The sequence below is a fragment of the Canis lupus genome, chromosome 11, assembly GCF_048164855.1.
Source record: "Canis lupus baileyi chromosome 11, mCanLup2.hap1, whole genome shotgun sequence".
Classification (NCBI taxonomy): domain Eukaryota; kingdom Metazoa; phylum Chordata; class Mammalia; order Carnivora; family Canidae; genus Canis; species Canis lupus.
In genome coordinates this window covers 65,498,394-65,513,044 of record NC_132848.1, presented here as the reverse complement: position 1 = coordinate 65,513,044, position 14,651 = coordinate 65,498,394, and the positions used below count along the sequence as shown (strand labels likewise).

General features: G+C 34.0%; 1 protein-coding gene across 21 annotated transcripts in view; it reads right to left on the bottom strand.

The window, feature by feature from the left end:
- The window catches only part of EHBP1 (EH domain binding protein 1), a 345,688-nt gene that overhangs the window by 160,866 nt on the left and 170,171 nt on the right, over positions 1–14,651 (bottom strand). For all 21 annotated transcript variants that reach the window (XM_072768534.1, XM_072768544.1, XM_072768539.1 and 18 more), the window contains 2 exons: positions 12,415–12,655; positions 4,755–4,941 (listed from right to left, as the gene is read on the bottom strand). In XM_072768534.1, coding sequence (XP_072624635.1) covers positions 4,755–4,941; positions 12,415–12,655 — 428 coding nt within the window. The remainder of the gene's footprint in view (positions 1–4,754; positions 4,942–12,414; positions 12,656–14,651) is intronic.

The following is a 14,651-nucleotide window of genomic DNA, read 5'->3' as shown; positions in this document are numbered from 1 at the left end:
AAATAATGATTCTGGGAGGCTCCACAGACATATTAAATTGATTCGGTATAATTTGTTCTTAAACCTTTAGCTAAAATCAGCTACACTGAAAGAAGGGTAGGTTTGCATGGGGGAAGACAGAACATAAACTATTTTGCAGGAAGAAAACAGGCCAGACTAAATTACTATTAAAGAAATAAAGGTAGATTGAAGACATTTCACAGAGAGAAGATAAAACTGTGGCTGATTCTAAGGCCCAGTTGTATTCTCTGCCTAGGGTTCTGTAAAATCTCCTTGGATCTTTATAACAAGTTATCCTTTTGCTTAAGTAAAAAGAAAAATTCAACCAAATAGCTTGTTTCTATTAGTTACAACCAAGAGTACTAACCAGAGTAACTAACAGAACAGGTGATACATACAGGAGTGTCCCATTTAGTAAGTATTATTGAGGAACAATTTATTCTGGTAATAAGGTATTCAAGTAAGTAAAAATTTTATAGGTAACTCACCCACTTCCCACACCCCATTGTCACTGAATGCAGTTTGGCATTTTATTTTACAAAATAACTGTATTTATCATTGCATTCAATTAAATTCTGATCCTTGTGCTTTTTATTATTTCAATGTACATATGAGGATATTGGAAGTTTGACAGTTTTCAATGTATATATGAGGATATTAACAGTTCAATTGTGGGCTCATTGTTTTTTAGCATGAATGGTCTGTAGGCACCATTCTGCAGGTTTGCATAGTAGAAATGGAGGTAAAGAACTTTCTAGGATGTCTTTATGTGTAAAAGCTGAAAAAAGTACTAGTCTTGTGGTCTGAATTTGCTGCTAGGACCAATGAAGGGAACTGCTGTGTGTAATTTTGACTTTGGTTTACTCTGGGCTTCTTCCCACAGTTACTGAAATCTCTACTCAAGCTCAAAAACATACAACTATAAATCTTAGGACTTTACCAGAACTTTCTAGAGAGAGGTATCAATTTAAGTGGAGGTCTGAGTTATTTAGCTGGACCTTGAGATATGGATTTTCATTTGTAAAGGTGGAACAAGTGGATAGTAGTATCTACTCTCAACCACTGGAGCTTCACCAATCAGGATCGTAGAGGGAACCCTTCTCCACTTGACCAGGCTCATTTCATCACCAACTGTGCAGTAGGGCTCTTCTCTATGTTATCACAAAACTATAAGTTTAATTTATCTTAATTCTTTCTTGTCATTGATAATTGGCTATTCATATATTCTGATTTTTTATGGAATTGTATACATAGTGTCCAATAATATACTTCACCACATATATCTAGCAACAATGTTATGTTCTTAAACTTGCTCTCATAATGTTAATTGCATTTTATACTATGCTGCATGAATTTTACCTAGGAATTCAGAGTTATATAGTTATTAACTTATAGTACAGTTAGTAAATGATGGTCAGCCACCATTGAACCTAACTTACCATTTTATTTTATTGGATAGTTGTATATATTTAATGTCAGGTTACTTCTCTATACATTGACCTTTTTTTTTCCTAAGTTGTCTTTAAAATTATTATGATTTTATCACTTAATAAATACAGAAATCAGTAGTCTGAAGTGTGGAGTTTACATAGATTTACAACACTGAAGGATCCTTAGCTGCCTTTGGGGTAGTTTTAATTTTATTTGCAATATAAGTACATGCTTATTATCACTTTGTTTAAATTTTGATCTTAGATCTTTTTCATAAATTTTCTGAAAAATAAGTAGTCTCAGGTGACAGGTGGGGAAATTAATCATCTGGCTGAGCACCTGTCATTTTATGACACTGAATGCTCTTCAGCCTCTGCAGTCAGTTATCACTGAGTACAGTCTGGCATTTTGTTTCACCGAACAATTGTGGTGTAGTATCCTTTTATTGTTTGACTAAACTGTGAATCTGGTTCCCAAAAGCATTTTTTTTTTTTAAGATTTTATTCATTTATCTGACACAGAGAGAGCACAAGCAGGGGGAACAGCAGGCAGAGGGAAAGGGAGAAGCAGGTTCCCCACTGAGCAAGGAGCTGGATGTGGGGCTCCATTCTAGGAACCTGGGGTCATGACCTGAGCTGAAGACAGAGGATCCTTAACCGAATGAGCCACTAAGGTGGCTCTGCAAAAGCTTTATTTGTACTGTTATCTCCTTTCAATTTACAAATAAGGAAAGTAATTGGCCAGAAGCATACCTTAAAAGCATTAAAGCTCTTCAATAACTTGAAGAGTTTGATGTAAATATTTTGATGTAAAACACACTTTCCTTCTTCCCTAAACAGAATATTGTATACGATACACAAGACTTTTTCATATTGACTCAAGGTTGCTGAAATGGTCAAGTATTTTATTCAGCTTTAAAACTGTAAAGTATTTAGGAACTACTAGTAGATACATATAAATATATATATATATATATATATATATATATATATATACACACACAAACATGCATATTTCTATTCCTATGATGAATAAGCCCCATACTACTATGCTTTCTCAGCTGCCATTTATCATTTTTATTATTGTCAGTATACTACTGATTCTAATCTTCCTTATCTCATACATAACTGTGTTGTTAGTAGTTTCCAATTTTTTTTTGGTTTGGCAATGGCCCATTTTTTTTCAATGAAATCTTACATGAATCGCAACATACAGAATGAATGAATATGGATTTCTTCTGTGGAAGTGGAATCAGGCAGGGAGCCAGTGTCCTGATGCTAAGCCTCTTAGGCCTGGTCTTTAGAGCAGAATACTGAGGTACCTGATGAAACCCCCGACCACCATCAAATAGTTGTGGTTTTTTTATTTTATTTATTTATTCATGAGAGACACACAAAGTGAGAGAGAGAGAGAGAGAGAGAGAGAGAGAGAGAGAGAGGCAGAGACACAGGCAGAGGGAGAAGCAGGCTCCATGCAGGGAGCCTGACGTGGGACTTGATCCTGGGTCTCCAGGATCATATCCTGGGCTGAAGGTGGTGCTAAACTGCTGAGCCACCCAGGCTGCTCCATCAAATAGTTTAATACCACTTGCCAAACCTAAGAGTGAGTTCCTCTCTTCTGAAGGATAAACATTTTTAGAAAATGTCATCTTGTACCTTGTATAGAAGGCAGCAACAGCATAAAGATCCATGATCTAATTACTCAGTAATTTCAATTAGTATAGCAAACAAAAATGGAAGTAAAACACATGTAAGGTTAAAAAATTCAAATAAAATAGAAATGTAAAAAAGGAAAAGAAATGCCTTCCTCAGTCTTGTGCATACCCTCTATCATACCAAACTCTTCTCCTCAAAGGTAACCACTATTAACTTCTTATAATTCCTTCCACAATGTATATGAGTGTATATGTCTATGCGTATATGAATATATAAAGCTTTTTAAATAAAAATTTATACATAGAAAAGGCATTATACACTGTTAAACATTTTTATTTAATAATAAATCAGCAATCTGTTTTTTTAAATCAGCAATCTTTTTTAAAATTAATTTTTCAGTTATATTTCACATAACTGAGTTATCTGAACTAACTTCCAGATCAGAAGAATCTGTCACCGTGAATATTACTAATTGTGTTCTTACTGTCTGTGTCTGAGCATTTTCTTATAACATTATTATTTCCTATTAACATTATTATACAATGTACCTGCAATGGAACACTATCCTAAAAACAATATAACAAAAAGCTATGTTACACATCATCATAACAGAACTTAATCATCAGGAAGGTATAGCAATGTTTCTATGGAGAATGTAGTTAGAGTTCCAACTTGGAACTTGGAATAATGAAAATGCCAGTTCAATCCTGTTTCTACTGGGTAGGGGACCTATGACCTTTATTTTATCCCACTAAGTTGAAGTGCACCTAAATATTTTTCCCTTGACCACCTGTAAGAATAAAAAAATATGATAATAATAACAAAACACCCCTGAGTTGATGGGCAAAAGTCACTTACCTAAAAAAACTTGCTAAATCCAACATTTCTACCTTAAACACACAAGATGTCATACTATTTACAATCAAATCATTTAAAAGCTTTAGACTTGTTCCAACAATGTGTCTTACTTTTCCATGTAATTATTATGCATTAAGACTTCTAAAAATAATGACAATAAGGCCAAAATTTTAACCTGACATAAACCAAAATGACAATATTGAAATTGTTCAATGAAGTATTTCTCTGCTCTGTGCCTTAATCTTTCTAGTATGTTTCTCAAAGAATGATTTCTACTCCTTCCTCTGTATCAGTGTAAGCTATTCCTTACACCTAGCCACTTTAGAGTATTCTTTCTCTAAAGTACCATCCCTACAATTATAATGTCTTTCTTCCTCTATTTCAAAAGAGCATTTAAAAAATAACTCGGGGGATCCCTGGGTGGCGCAGCGGTTTGGCGCCTGCCTTTGGCTCAGGGCGCGATCCTGGAGACCCGGGATCGAATCCCACGTCGGGCTCCCGGTGCATGGGGCCTGCTTCTCCCTCTGCCTGTGTCTCTGCCTCTCTCTCTCTCTCTCTCTCTCTGTGACTATCATAAATAAATTTAAAAAAAAATTTTTTTAAATCTTAACTCAAACTATCTAATCATACTGTTCTGTAAGTTCACAGGCTCCCAAACAGATACACAGTGTTGCAGTATAATGGATTTACTTGGATTTTACCTTTAAATAATCAAAAATAGCAAACAATGACTTTTCTTAATTTGAATTAAATTTCATGGAAGAACAAGATCAAATATAATACGTGTTTTTACTAAGAATAAATTCCTACCTTAGGAGAAGTGGACAGATCTCTTCCTGCAGAAATAATCGTGTTTTCATTTACTCCTGTCTTTGGTGAGATGGCTGGTGGGGCTGGAGCTTTCCTTTTCACTCTCCTTTCAGTTTCCAGTTCTTGAATTGGATTTACCAAATTATTTGGAGGAAGAGTTGGTTTAGGTTCATAAAAAGGATTAGATCTAAATGAAAGAAGAATTATTGTTAAATGTTACTCTAAAAATAGTTTATTCCTAACTAAAAAAAAAAGTCCATTTATAAAACTAAAAAATACTGAAAATGATAAGGAGAAACCCAAATCAGTGATAACCAATAATTGGAAACAGTCACTATTAATCTATTGTTTTGTTAGTGATTAACAATAAAATTTTTCCCCATTAAAAAGTATTTTTAAATTTTTTTCATATAAGGTCACACTTAGTTCTATTGTATATAGATCCTTAAAAAAATGTTTATAGTAATATATTAAGTCCTATATACTCTCCAAATCCAAGGAAAAGGAAATAAGATGTAGAAATATTGATTTGCTTTTTTATACTCCCCACATCAAACTTTTTTTCTTGCACTTCATCTTTTCTCATTAGGGTAAAATGCATTTAGAAGTTCATTCAGCAAGGTTCTGTTAATAGTAAATTCTCCCAGGCATTGCAAATGTCTTTATGTTACACTTAAATGACAATTTAGCTAGGTAGAAAGAATTCCAGTTGTCAGTTAACTCATCTCAGCACTCTGATGTAATATATTAGCCCACCACTGTCAGCCTATTATTGCTCTTTTATAAGCCATCTTTTATCTTTGGGTGCTGTTAAGATCTTCTCTTTTCTTCTGGTTTTGAGCAATTTTACTAGGATATGTCTAGGTGTGGATATCTTTTAATTTATCCTGTTTTTCAGGCTCCTTACATTTCGTGAGTCTGAAGATGTACGATTCATTAGTTCTGAAAAATTATCAACCATTATCTCTTTGATAGCCTCTTCTCTATTTTCTCTGATCTCATCTTTAGAAAATCTTATTAGATGTATGTTGAATTATCTTTCTCCCTCATATTTTAACAAATTTTCATTCTTTCTGTGTGATATTCTGGATAATTCTCTCATACCTATGATCCAGTTAACTTTTTCTCTCTCCATTTGTGTCTAATTTAATGTTCAATTCTCCATGAATTTTTCATTCTGATAAGCATTTTTCTTCATGTGGCTATGTGTAAAATACCTCAGGTATAGAGATTTGAGTCATTAATCACTTAAACATATTTACTTTATAGTCTCTATCTGATAAATCTATTACTTAAATTTCTTGCATGTATAATCTAGTGTTTCTTTTGTCTCCTGATTCTTTCTCTTAGTAAACTGTTTCCTTGTATGATTTGTAATTCTAGATTTCAAGTTCAGGGCTTAATCTAAGGAAATCCTGCATAGTCTGAGCTGGGAGTGACTTTTTTCAGTATTTTATATTTGTATTTGCCAAGTGCTTCAGGAGCCATTTTATGTGTTATTTTCTTGACCGGAGGATCCCAAGTCACCCTAACAATATAAGGTCAAATCCATATGAGGGTGGGCCTATGTGCTTATAACTTCTCTGGGAAGACTTCTCTATTTCTACCCTCCTTGTTAACTCTTTTTATGAGTAGATGAGTTCTTATTCTCATTAGTCATCCATAAACAAAAGTATCTGGCATGTATGATGATTATTCTTTCCTATAAACTGTTATCTTGGTTCTTCTTGACTAGTTTGTTGCATTTTTTTTTCCTCTAACACCAATTGATTCTCTAGAACCCTATGTATAAAGAATAAACTTTCTGAGTCCACAAGGCTAAGAACCCCCTGACTCAAATATAGTGATTATACCAAGGGAACTCCATCTACTCATCTGAGGCCTGTACTGATGATAGCCCTCTGTTTTAATTATGAATGCTCTTTTAACTACAACAGTATCAGACTCACTTAGAACTAATGCCAATTATGTGCACCTTTGCCTAAGAATTTATATGTAGACAGTCATATCACATGAGACTGGGTACCAAGTAGATAAGGATCAGAGACGACAATATATCCTACTTGTGATGTCATTCTGATGCTGTACTCGTGACATGATTAGTGTCTTGGGATTCCTTTCATTGAGCTAGGGGACAGCCACAGAATTTCTCTCAACTCTGCTCAGAATAGTTGCTTTTAACTGAATGGGGCTGGCATTTCTAAATAAACCTGTTTCTTGTTCTTTCTCTTATGTCTATGCATTCAAGAGAATAAGAACAGGAAATAGATACATACTTGAAAATTTGCTTTTCAGATCAAAATATTCTTGCCTAGTGAGTGAGCAAGATTTGCTTGAAGTATTTACATCCCATGTTTACAATCTAAAGAACGTGGGAATATCAAAGCAAGGAACAACGTTAAAAAAAATCACGTGTTCAGAAAAAGCTGAACATTCTCTCTGAAAAGAGATATGAAAGTTATCACATCTAGCCTAGAATGGAAGGCTTACCAATAACATTATTAACTAACATTAATAAAATATTTATGCTGTGGCTAGGCACTCTTTTAAATGTTTCATATGTATTAATCCATTTAATCCTTATAACAATCTTGTTTCTTGGGCTAATTTTATTTACAGTCTCATACAGCTGTTTTTCAAATTCTAAAAGTAGTCTGAAGGGACATAAATGTACAGAAATAAGATGAAAACAGCATTTTTTTTAAACTCCAAAACTTAAAAAGGGGAAAAATCTTTTTACCCCCAAACTTACTGCTTGCCAACTGATGTTCAATGTTCCAGGACTGAACAGACCCATTTCAATCTAACTGAACTAATTCAGTTATATGATTTAAGTGATATTCTAAAAAGTTGTTCTTGGTTAGATCTCTGTAGAACAATCTTCCATAGTAGTTTGTAAGATGGTAGCTGCCATAATAATCATTATTATTAATTTGTTATATAAATATGGCTAGTTTTAAAAAAATCTAAGAAGTGTTAGAGGGTATTTATATTACAAAAGAATTTTTGCTTCAAAGAAAAAAATGGCAGAACCCCTTAAAACAGGTATGATTCGTACACTTTATTTAACTTAATTTACAATACTCAGTTGCATGCAACTTGGATAAAACATATCTACTATGTATACAAAAGTAACTGGATATTGTCCTTTTTCTTTCTATCTCTGCCCATTTCAAACTACTTAGGTTTCCCTCTAACCACTTGAATATTAATATTCCTGTCAAAAGAAGGTAAATGCAAGTAGAAAAGAATATCATGATTAACCAGCTGCCTTCCAAAGGTGGATCATAAAACTCCTATTACTAGAAACATAATCAAGATATGTTTTCTTAAAACAATTAGAGCTAGGTTTCTCAATCTGTTTTACACTATGACATGTAATAAAAATGAAATTTGTAGAGTAAAAACATACGAAGCTGTTGGAAAATAGGGGCACCAGGGGATTCCAGCTACCCTGGACCACGCCTCACTGCCAGAAGGACCACAGGAATCAGTATCTCTGCACATTTATAATCTGTGAGAAAACAGTGTGCTAGGCACTACCACTTGCTACGTACTAAATCAGAATAAAACAAACAGCTTCTACTTCTAAGGGCTTTGAATGATCCTCCCTATGGGTCAGACATTTCTAACTAAAACTGAGTTTCCTACTCTTCAAGAATAAACAGGATATGATTCTATTTATATGAAGTGTCCAGAATAGTCAAATCCATACAAAAAGCAGATCAATGATTTTCAGGAGATGGGGGAAGGGAGGAATTGAAACTAACCACTAATAAGTAATGGATTTCTTTTTGGGGTGGCGAAAATGCTTTGGAGTTAGATCATGGTGATGGCTGCACAACACAGTGAATTAATTAGCTATGAATCACTGCAGTGGACACTTTAAATATGGAATTTTATGTTATGTGAAGTGGATCTCAATAAAAAAGTGCTATTAAAAAATGAATAGCACATATTGTACTATAAAATATTAAATATATATTACATATGGTTATGAACATGCTCCCTTCTCTATAAAAATAAGTTAAATAATTATTGATCAATGCATTTTTTAAAATACTTAATACTTTTAGTTTTTTTTAAGTAAAGAAAAATTATTTAAGGAATTACAGAATTACAGAAAGAAAAACTCTAAACTGATTAGAAAGAGGATTAACAAACATACTGAAAACAATAAAATATGAAGCAAGGATATAGTGAAATCTATAGTCTTCTCCTCTCACTTTGAAAATTTATGTTGCTTTGGACAAACAGTTCACATTTCTTAAATGAGTGTGTAGCTTCTCTGAATAAAATTCATACAACTTTTCTTTGGAAATGGATATACCACCATACCAGAAATGATTTTATGCCGGACCTCAAAAGTCATTGATTGCATAACTGTTTTGAAAAAAATATTGCTTTCCCAGTTTTCATTTGTGCTCCATAAAGTAGCATGGCTGAACGTTAACTCCCAAACACAAGAAAATAGGAACCCATGTGGCAGCCAAGTGTGAAGTACACGTGCTACTAGCACTGAAGGGTGTTTACTTTCTCTCCGTGCTGATGGATATGCTAAGGTTCTGAAGGTTGTTTTACACATCAAAGGACTCAGCACTATTTGTTTGTGATAGTTTTAGGTCAGAGATGCAGGAAGAGTTTGGTAATGGAAGATGAGTCATACAGGCTGTTCACTTGATGAAAGGTCATAAGTTTATTATTGAAGTAAGAACAAATTTTGGAGACTTCTACTAATGTAGTCAAACCTGCAAACCTTTGGAGAAAAAAAGATGAGAAATAGTCCTTCCTAGACTCTCACATTAGCTGATGAGCAATCTTTAGAACCTGTATGTATATTCCTATTAAAAAAAAAAAAAAAAGCTGGTGTTTATAGGTTCCCTCTGGTAAGCTCAGATGATTGAGCAATTTAGAATGTTCTTTATTCGTGGGAAACTTGTAAAGACTGTGACTTTCATGTAGAAAAAAGAATGGTTAAAAGGAAACACCCAGTGATTCTGATTTTAGTTTTTATTAAGGCATTTTAAAAGTTTAAGCAAACATTAGATGTCTCTTTAATTTGTTAATAGGAGAGAGCAGGGTGTGTGTCTGTGTGTTGTGTAATACTCATGCATCTTGGAATGACTGAATGCTTGTACTTAAAAGTTTATATTTACATTCAAATACTCTAGGTGTGTGGCTATTACTCAGCACCTACACCACCCATGAGAAATTTTATTTTGATCACACATAAGCTATTTCAAAGAAAACAAATATAATAACGTTAGCAAGAGTTGAGCAAACTGTATGTTTCAACCCCTGTATAGTTATTAATTAGCATTGAGATCTAAACCTGGGTATGGAATCAGATGACAATTATGATTTATTTCTATGTACTTATAAAAAGTTAGAACTTCTTTAGGTTTAATCAAAACCTAACTAGGCCCATGGAAGCATGCTGCACATGTGAGGGTTATAGGCCATGTGGTGTAAAATCAGAAAAGGCTGAGAAATCAAGTTCCCGAGTAATAAGAAAACAAGTCAACTACCTCATTCTTTCAAACAAGTCTTTCAAATATTTGAATTTGGTTATTGTAGTTCCCTTAAATAATCTCTCTCCTAAGTCAAACAGTCCCTGTGCTCTCAATCACTGCTCATTTGATGTGGTTTCTGGACATTTTGATGACTCTGTTGCTCTACTCATATAATGCTCTGAATCATTGATGCCCCTTGTAAAGTGTAGCATCCAAATAATGTTCAAAACAGAAGCTGACCAATGCATAGGAAAAAAATGACATTTCTCCCCTTAACACCAAGCAACTAACTACTCCCAACTTTCATACATCAAAGAAGTCTTTTTATTATTCTCCTCACAATCTAAAATAACCACATTTTTAAAAAATTTCCTATTAAACTGTATTTTTAAAGGAATAATTATTTTTCCCAAGGTCTAAGTAATCTTAGTACACTAAAATTCACATATTTCTGAGAAAAACAAAGACCCATATAGTCTCACTACAAGTAAACATATAACTGCTATTCTATTAATTCCATTATCTGTGCCATTTCTGCATCCATACCTAAAGACTGAGTTTCCTCCTCATGATGGGTCGGATTTTCCTGGTTCTTTATATACCTGATAGATTTCTGACTGGCTGTCAGATGTTGTGAATTTTATGCTTTGGGTGATGGATTTTCTGGTATTCCCTTTGGTATCTTTGCTATACTTGTGTGGCATGCAGATAAGTTACTTGGAATTATTTTGATTCTTTTGAGCTTTGCTTTTAAGCTTTGTAAAGCAGGCCTAAAACAACCTTGAGTCTAGGACTAATCTCACCACATTACTGAGATGCCCTTCTGAGGACTTGACTTGATGTCCCATGTGTTAGGAACTATTCTTGGTCCCGGGTGAACTTCAGGGATGTTTCTGTAAGACTCTTTGTTTTTAGCATTTCCTCATACATGCGCTGTCATCAATAGTCAGCTAAAGACTCAGAGGGAACCTTCTACAGTTCTCTGAAACTCTTTCTATGAGTAGCTCTCTCCTCTCTCATACTCTATCCACAATTCTATTCTCCTTGGTACCCCCAAACTGTCTCCTCAACCCATGGAGATTATTAGGACTTTTGGGTTCTTTCTCCCTGAACTAGAGGTGGAAATTCTCCCCTATAAAGCTTGGACAAGTACAGGGCTCCCCCTCTTGGTTTCTGTTCTCTCAGAAATCACTGTCCTGTGCTAAACAAAACCATTGTTTCATATATTTCATTCAGTTTTTTAAGACAAGAAGCTATATCCAGTCTATTGGCTAGAAGTGGAAGTTTTATTGTTGCTTTTTAACACACTCAGGGCCACAGTCTACAGCCACACAGGCTGTGAACTGTATAACTCCAGAATATAACGTGCACATGCCCTTCTCCTATCCTCACCGTAGATTTGAGTAAAATGGCAGCCTTAATCATACTGACCTTTTATAAAGAGCTTGTAATCAACAACACTCATATATGAGTAAGAATGATAACTCAAATGAAGATAATTCCTAATTTATAATTGTTATGATCTTATTTGGCAGTTGAATAAGTGTTCTCATCAAAACAATATCATAAATGATGATTTGGTTCCTACAAGAAAACCTAACGTCCTTGAAGTATAATGCCTAGAGTAACTGACTGAAAACATCTGCCATTCATAATGTTGTTCCTGTGGGAAGACACAATTAGAATTCTAACTTTTGATTTCAATAACGCATTTCTCTCCATTGTTAGTTTAGGGTGCACATTCATTCACATAGAAGAGCATGGGAGAATAAATGTCAAGATCATAAAAATTCAGATGGACATGAGATAAATACTATTATAAACTGTATATTAGAATGGGACAGATCTCTTTTTACCCATGTTACAGAAGCATCTCTTTATTTTTTTTTAAAAGATTTTATTTATTCATGAGAGAGACAGACAGAAAGAGACACACACACACACACACACACACACACACACACACAGCCAGAGGGAGAAGCAGACTCCACACAGAGAGCCCGACACGGGACTCAATCCCCGGTCTCCAGGATCAGGCCATGGGCTGAAGGTGGCGCTAAACCGCTGAGCCACCCGGGCTGTCCCCAGAAGCATCTCTTTAAATGTAGAAACTGACCTACGAGAATAGCGAAATAAAATGTACTTACTCATCCAATTCTTCTTCTTCTGTTTTAGAACTATCAGCATAGAGGTACTTGCTCATGTCCACAGGTCTTACATTTTTTCTTTTTGTAGACTGGGGAGGAGAATCTTTTATAGTTACAAACGTTTCTGGCTCATCAAATGGGTTCAAATACTGTGGAGTCTGTATCTCTTTAAAGGGATTATAGCTATTATTATAAAAAGATTCTTCTGATTTTTTAGGTGATGCTGTTTCAGTGATGGGTTCTATAAAATAGCAAAAATGAATTAAAATTAATATTACCTGATATTTTCTTATATTTTTAGTGTGTTCAAAAATAATCTTGAATTAACACTCTATGAGGCTGAAAGAGTCAAAACAATAATATGTTTTAGAAGGGCTAAGTTCAGGTGTGTTACCTAAGATCTTTGTCTACTTCTCCAGGAATGCTGCTCCCCAAAATGGCAGTTCTGAATGGGCTATTTTTATTATTTTATTTTATTATTTTATTTTATTTATAGGGGTAGAGGGGGAGGGCAAAGAGAGGGAGAGAGAGAATCTTAAGCAGACTCTGAGCCCAACATGGGGCTTGATCTCACGACCCTGAGCTCATGACCTGAGCCAAAAATCAAGAGTTGGACATTTAACCAACTGAGCCACCTAGCACTCCTAAAATGGCATCTTTGGAATGCCCTTGGAGTTTCTAATATTATTAGAATTACCAGTATGCCAATTATTGAAATTTAAACCTTCTTAGAAGTACAATATTCTACTTATTGTTAATTTCATTTGCCTATACTAGCTTGCCATCCTAAACATATTTAAAAGAAAACTTTTTTTTTTTTTTAAGATTTTATTTATTCACAAGAACACAGAGAAACAGGCAGAGGGAGAAGCAGGCTCCATGCAGGGAGCCCGACATGGGACTCGATCCCGGGTCTCCAGGATCATGCCCTGGGCTGAAGGTGGCACTAAACCGCTGAGCCACCCAGGCTGCCCGAAAACTGTTTTTAAGAACATAAAATAGATTAAATTTTGAAATTGTCTTTGATAGTTACACAAGCAGAGACCACTGAGGGAACTGAAAATTCATTCTGGACTGTATAAAATATATTCCCACAGATCATCAAGTTTTTTTTTTTTTTACAAAGCCTTTCCAAGAGTAGGATTCTGTATGCTACAGGGCCTTAAATTTTTAGAGGTTTTAATGAGATGGCTGATTTCTTTCAATGTAACTTTTATCCAATTGGTACTCTAATAACGCAAAGGACTAACATAAGAATTCTCAGGTAGAAAGCACTACATTATAATCATATTGATAAGCTGATAGACACGTTACATTACATCGAATTTTTCTAAATTTTATTATTTAAAATTTCATTTTGAAAACCAACGTACCCTTAAAAATAAAATTTTGACTCCCAGCACAAAAAGCACTACAATAGCATCATGTCTTCCAAAGATCCTTATGAAGTGCTTAGTACCACCTTTTTTCTTCTTATCTATCTTAATATTTTAAAACAAAACTAGAATTTGCAATAAAACTGTCATGCAATTCTGACAAATATCCTAGAAGGCAGAAAACTGGTTACTGAAATTCTCAAAAACATTTCATAAGTGACACTTCAAACAATTTAATCCAATTATTATAAAAACTTCATGACTAACATATTTATGACTTTTACATTTTAAAGTCAAACTCCTTTTACTTATACTTTAGACATTAGCCCAGAAAAGTTATTTTGTCTTTATATTGGAAAAAAACCCTCTGAAATGAAATTCCATACCCCTGGAGAAGCAATTATAAAGTGTAAAAGAGAATTCATAAAATCATAATAAATACTGAAATGAATTTAAATAAATCAAATTTTAAATTTAAATTTAGAATATGCTAGAGAAGAGACACCATAATTATGTGACTGTTTAAACACCAGGATAATATTCAAACTTAACACTTCATTAGAATTTTTATAATAATGTAAATGAGGCATCTTTTTTTCTCCATAGGGGAAGAGAGGCTGGAAAATTTTTACCTATTCAATTTTTATTAACAAATATCAAGTCTCAAATGCTTGAGACACTGACAAAACCAGTCAATGGAAATAAGATTTTTATTTTTACTTTCAGGAAGAGGACTGCAAAAACTGATCTAAGCAAATTCATCAGTTACAAAACCAAAAGCAAGAAAGCATTCAAACTATACAGCATGGTTAGATAACAAAAATGGCAACAAAAGAGAGTTTAAAATGAGATTATTTTATA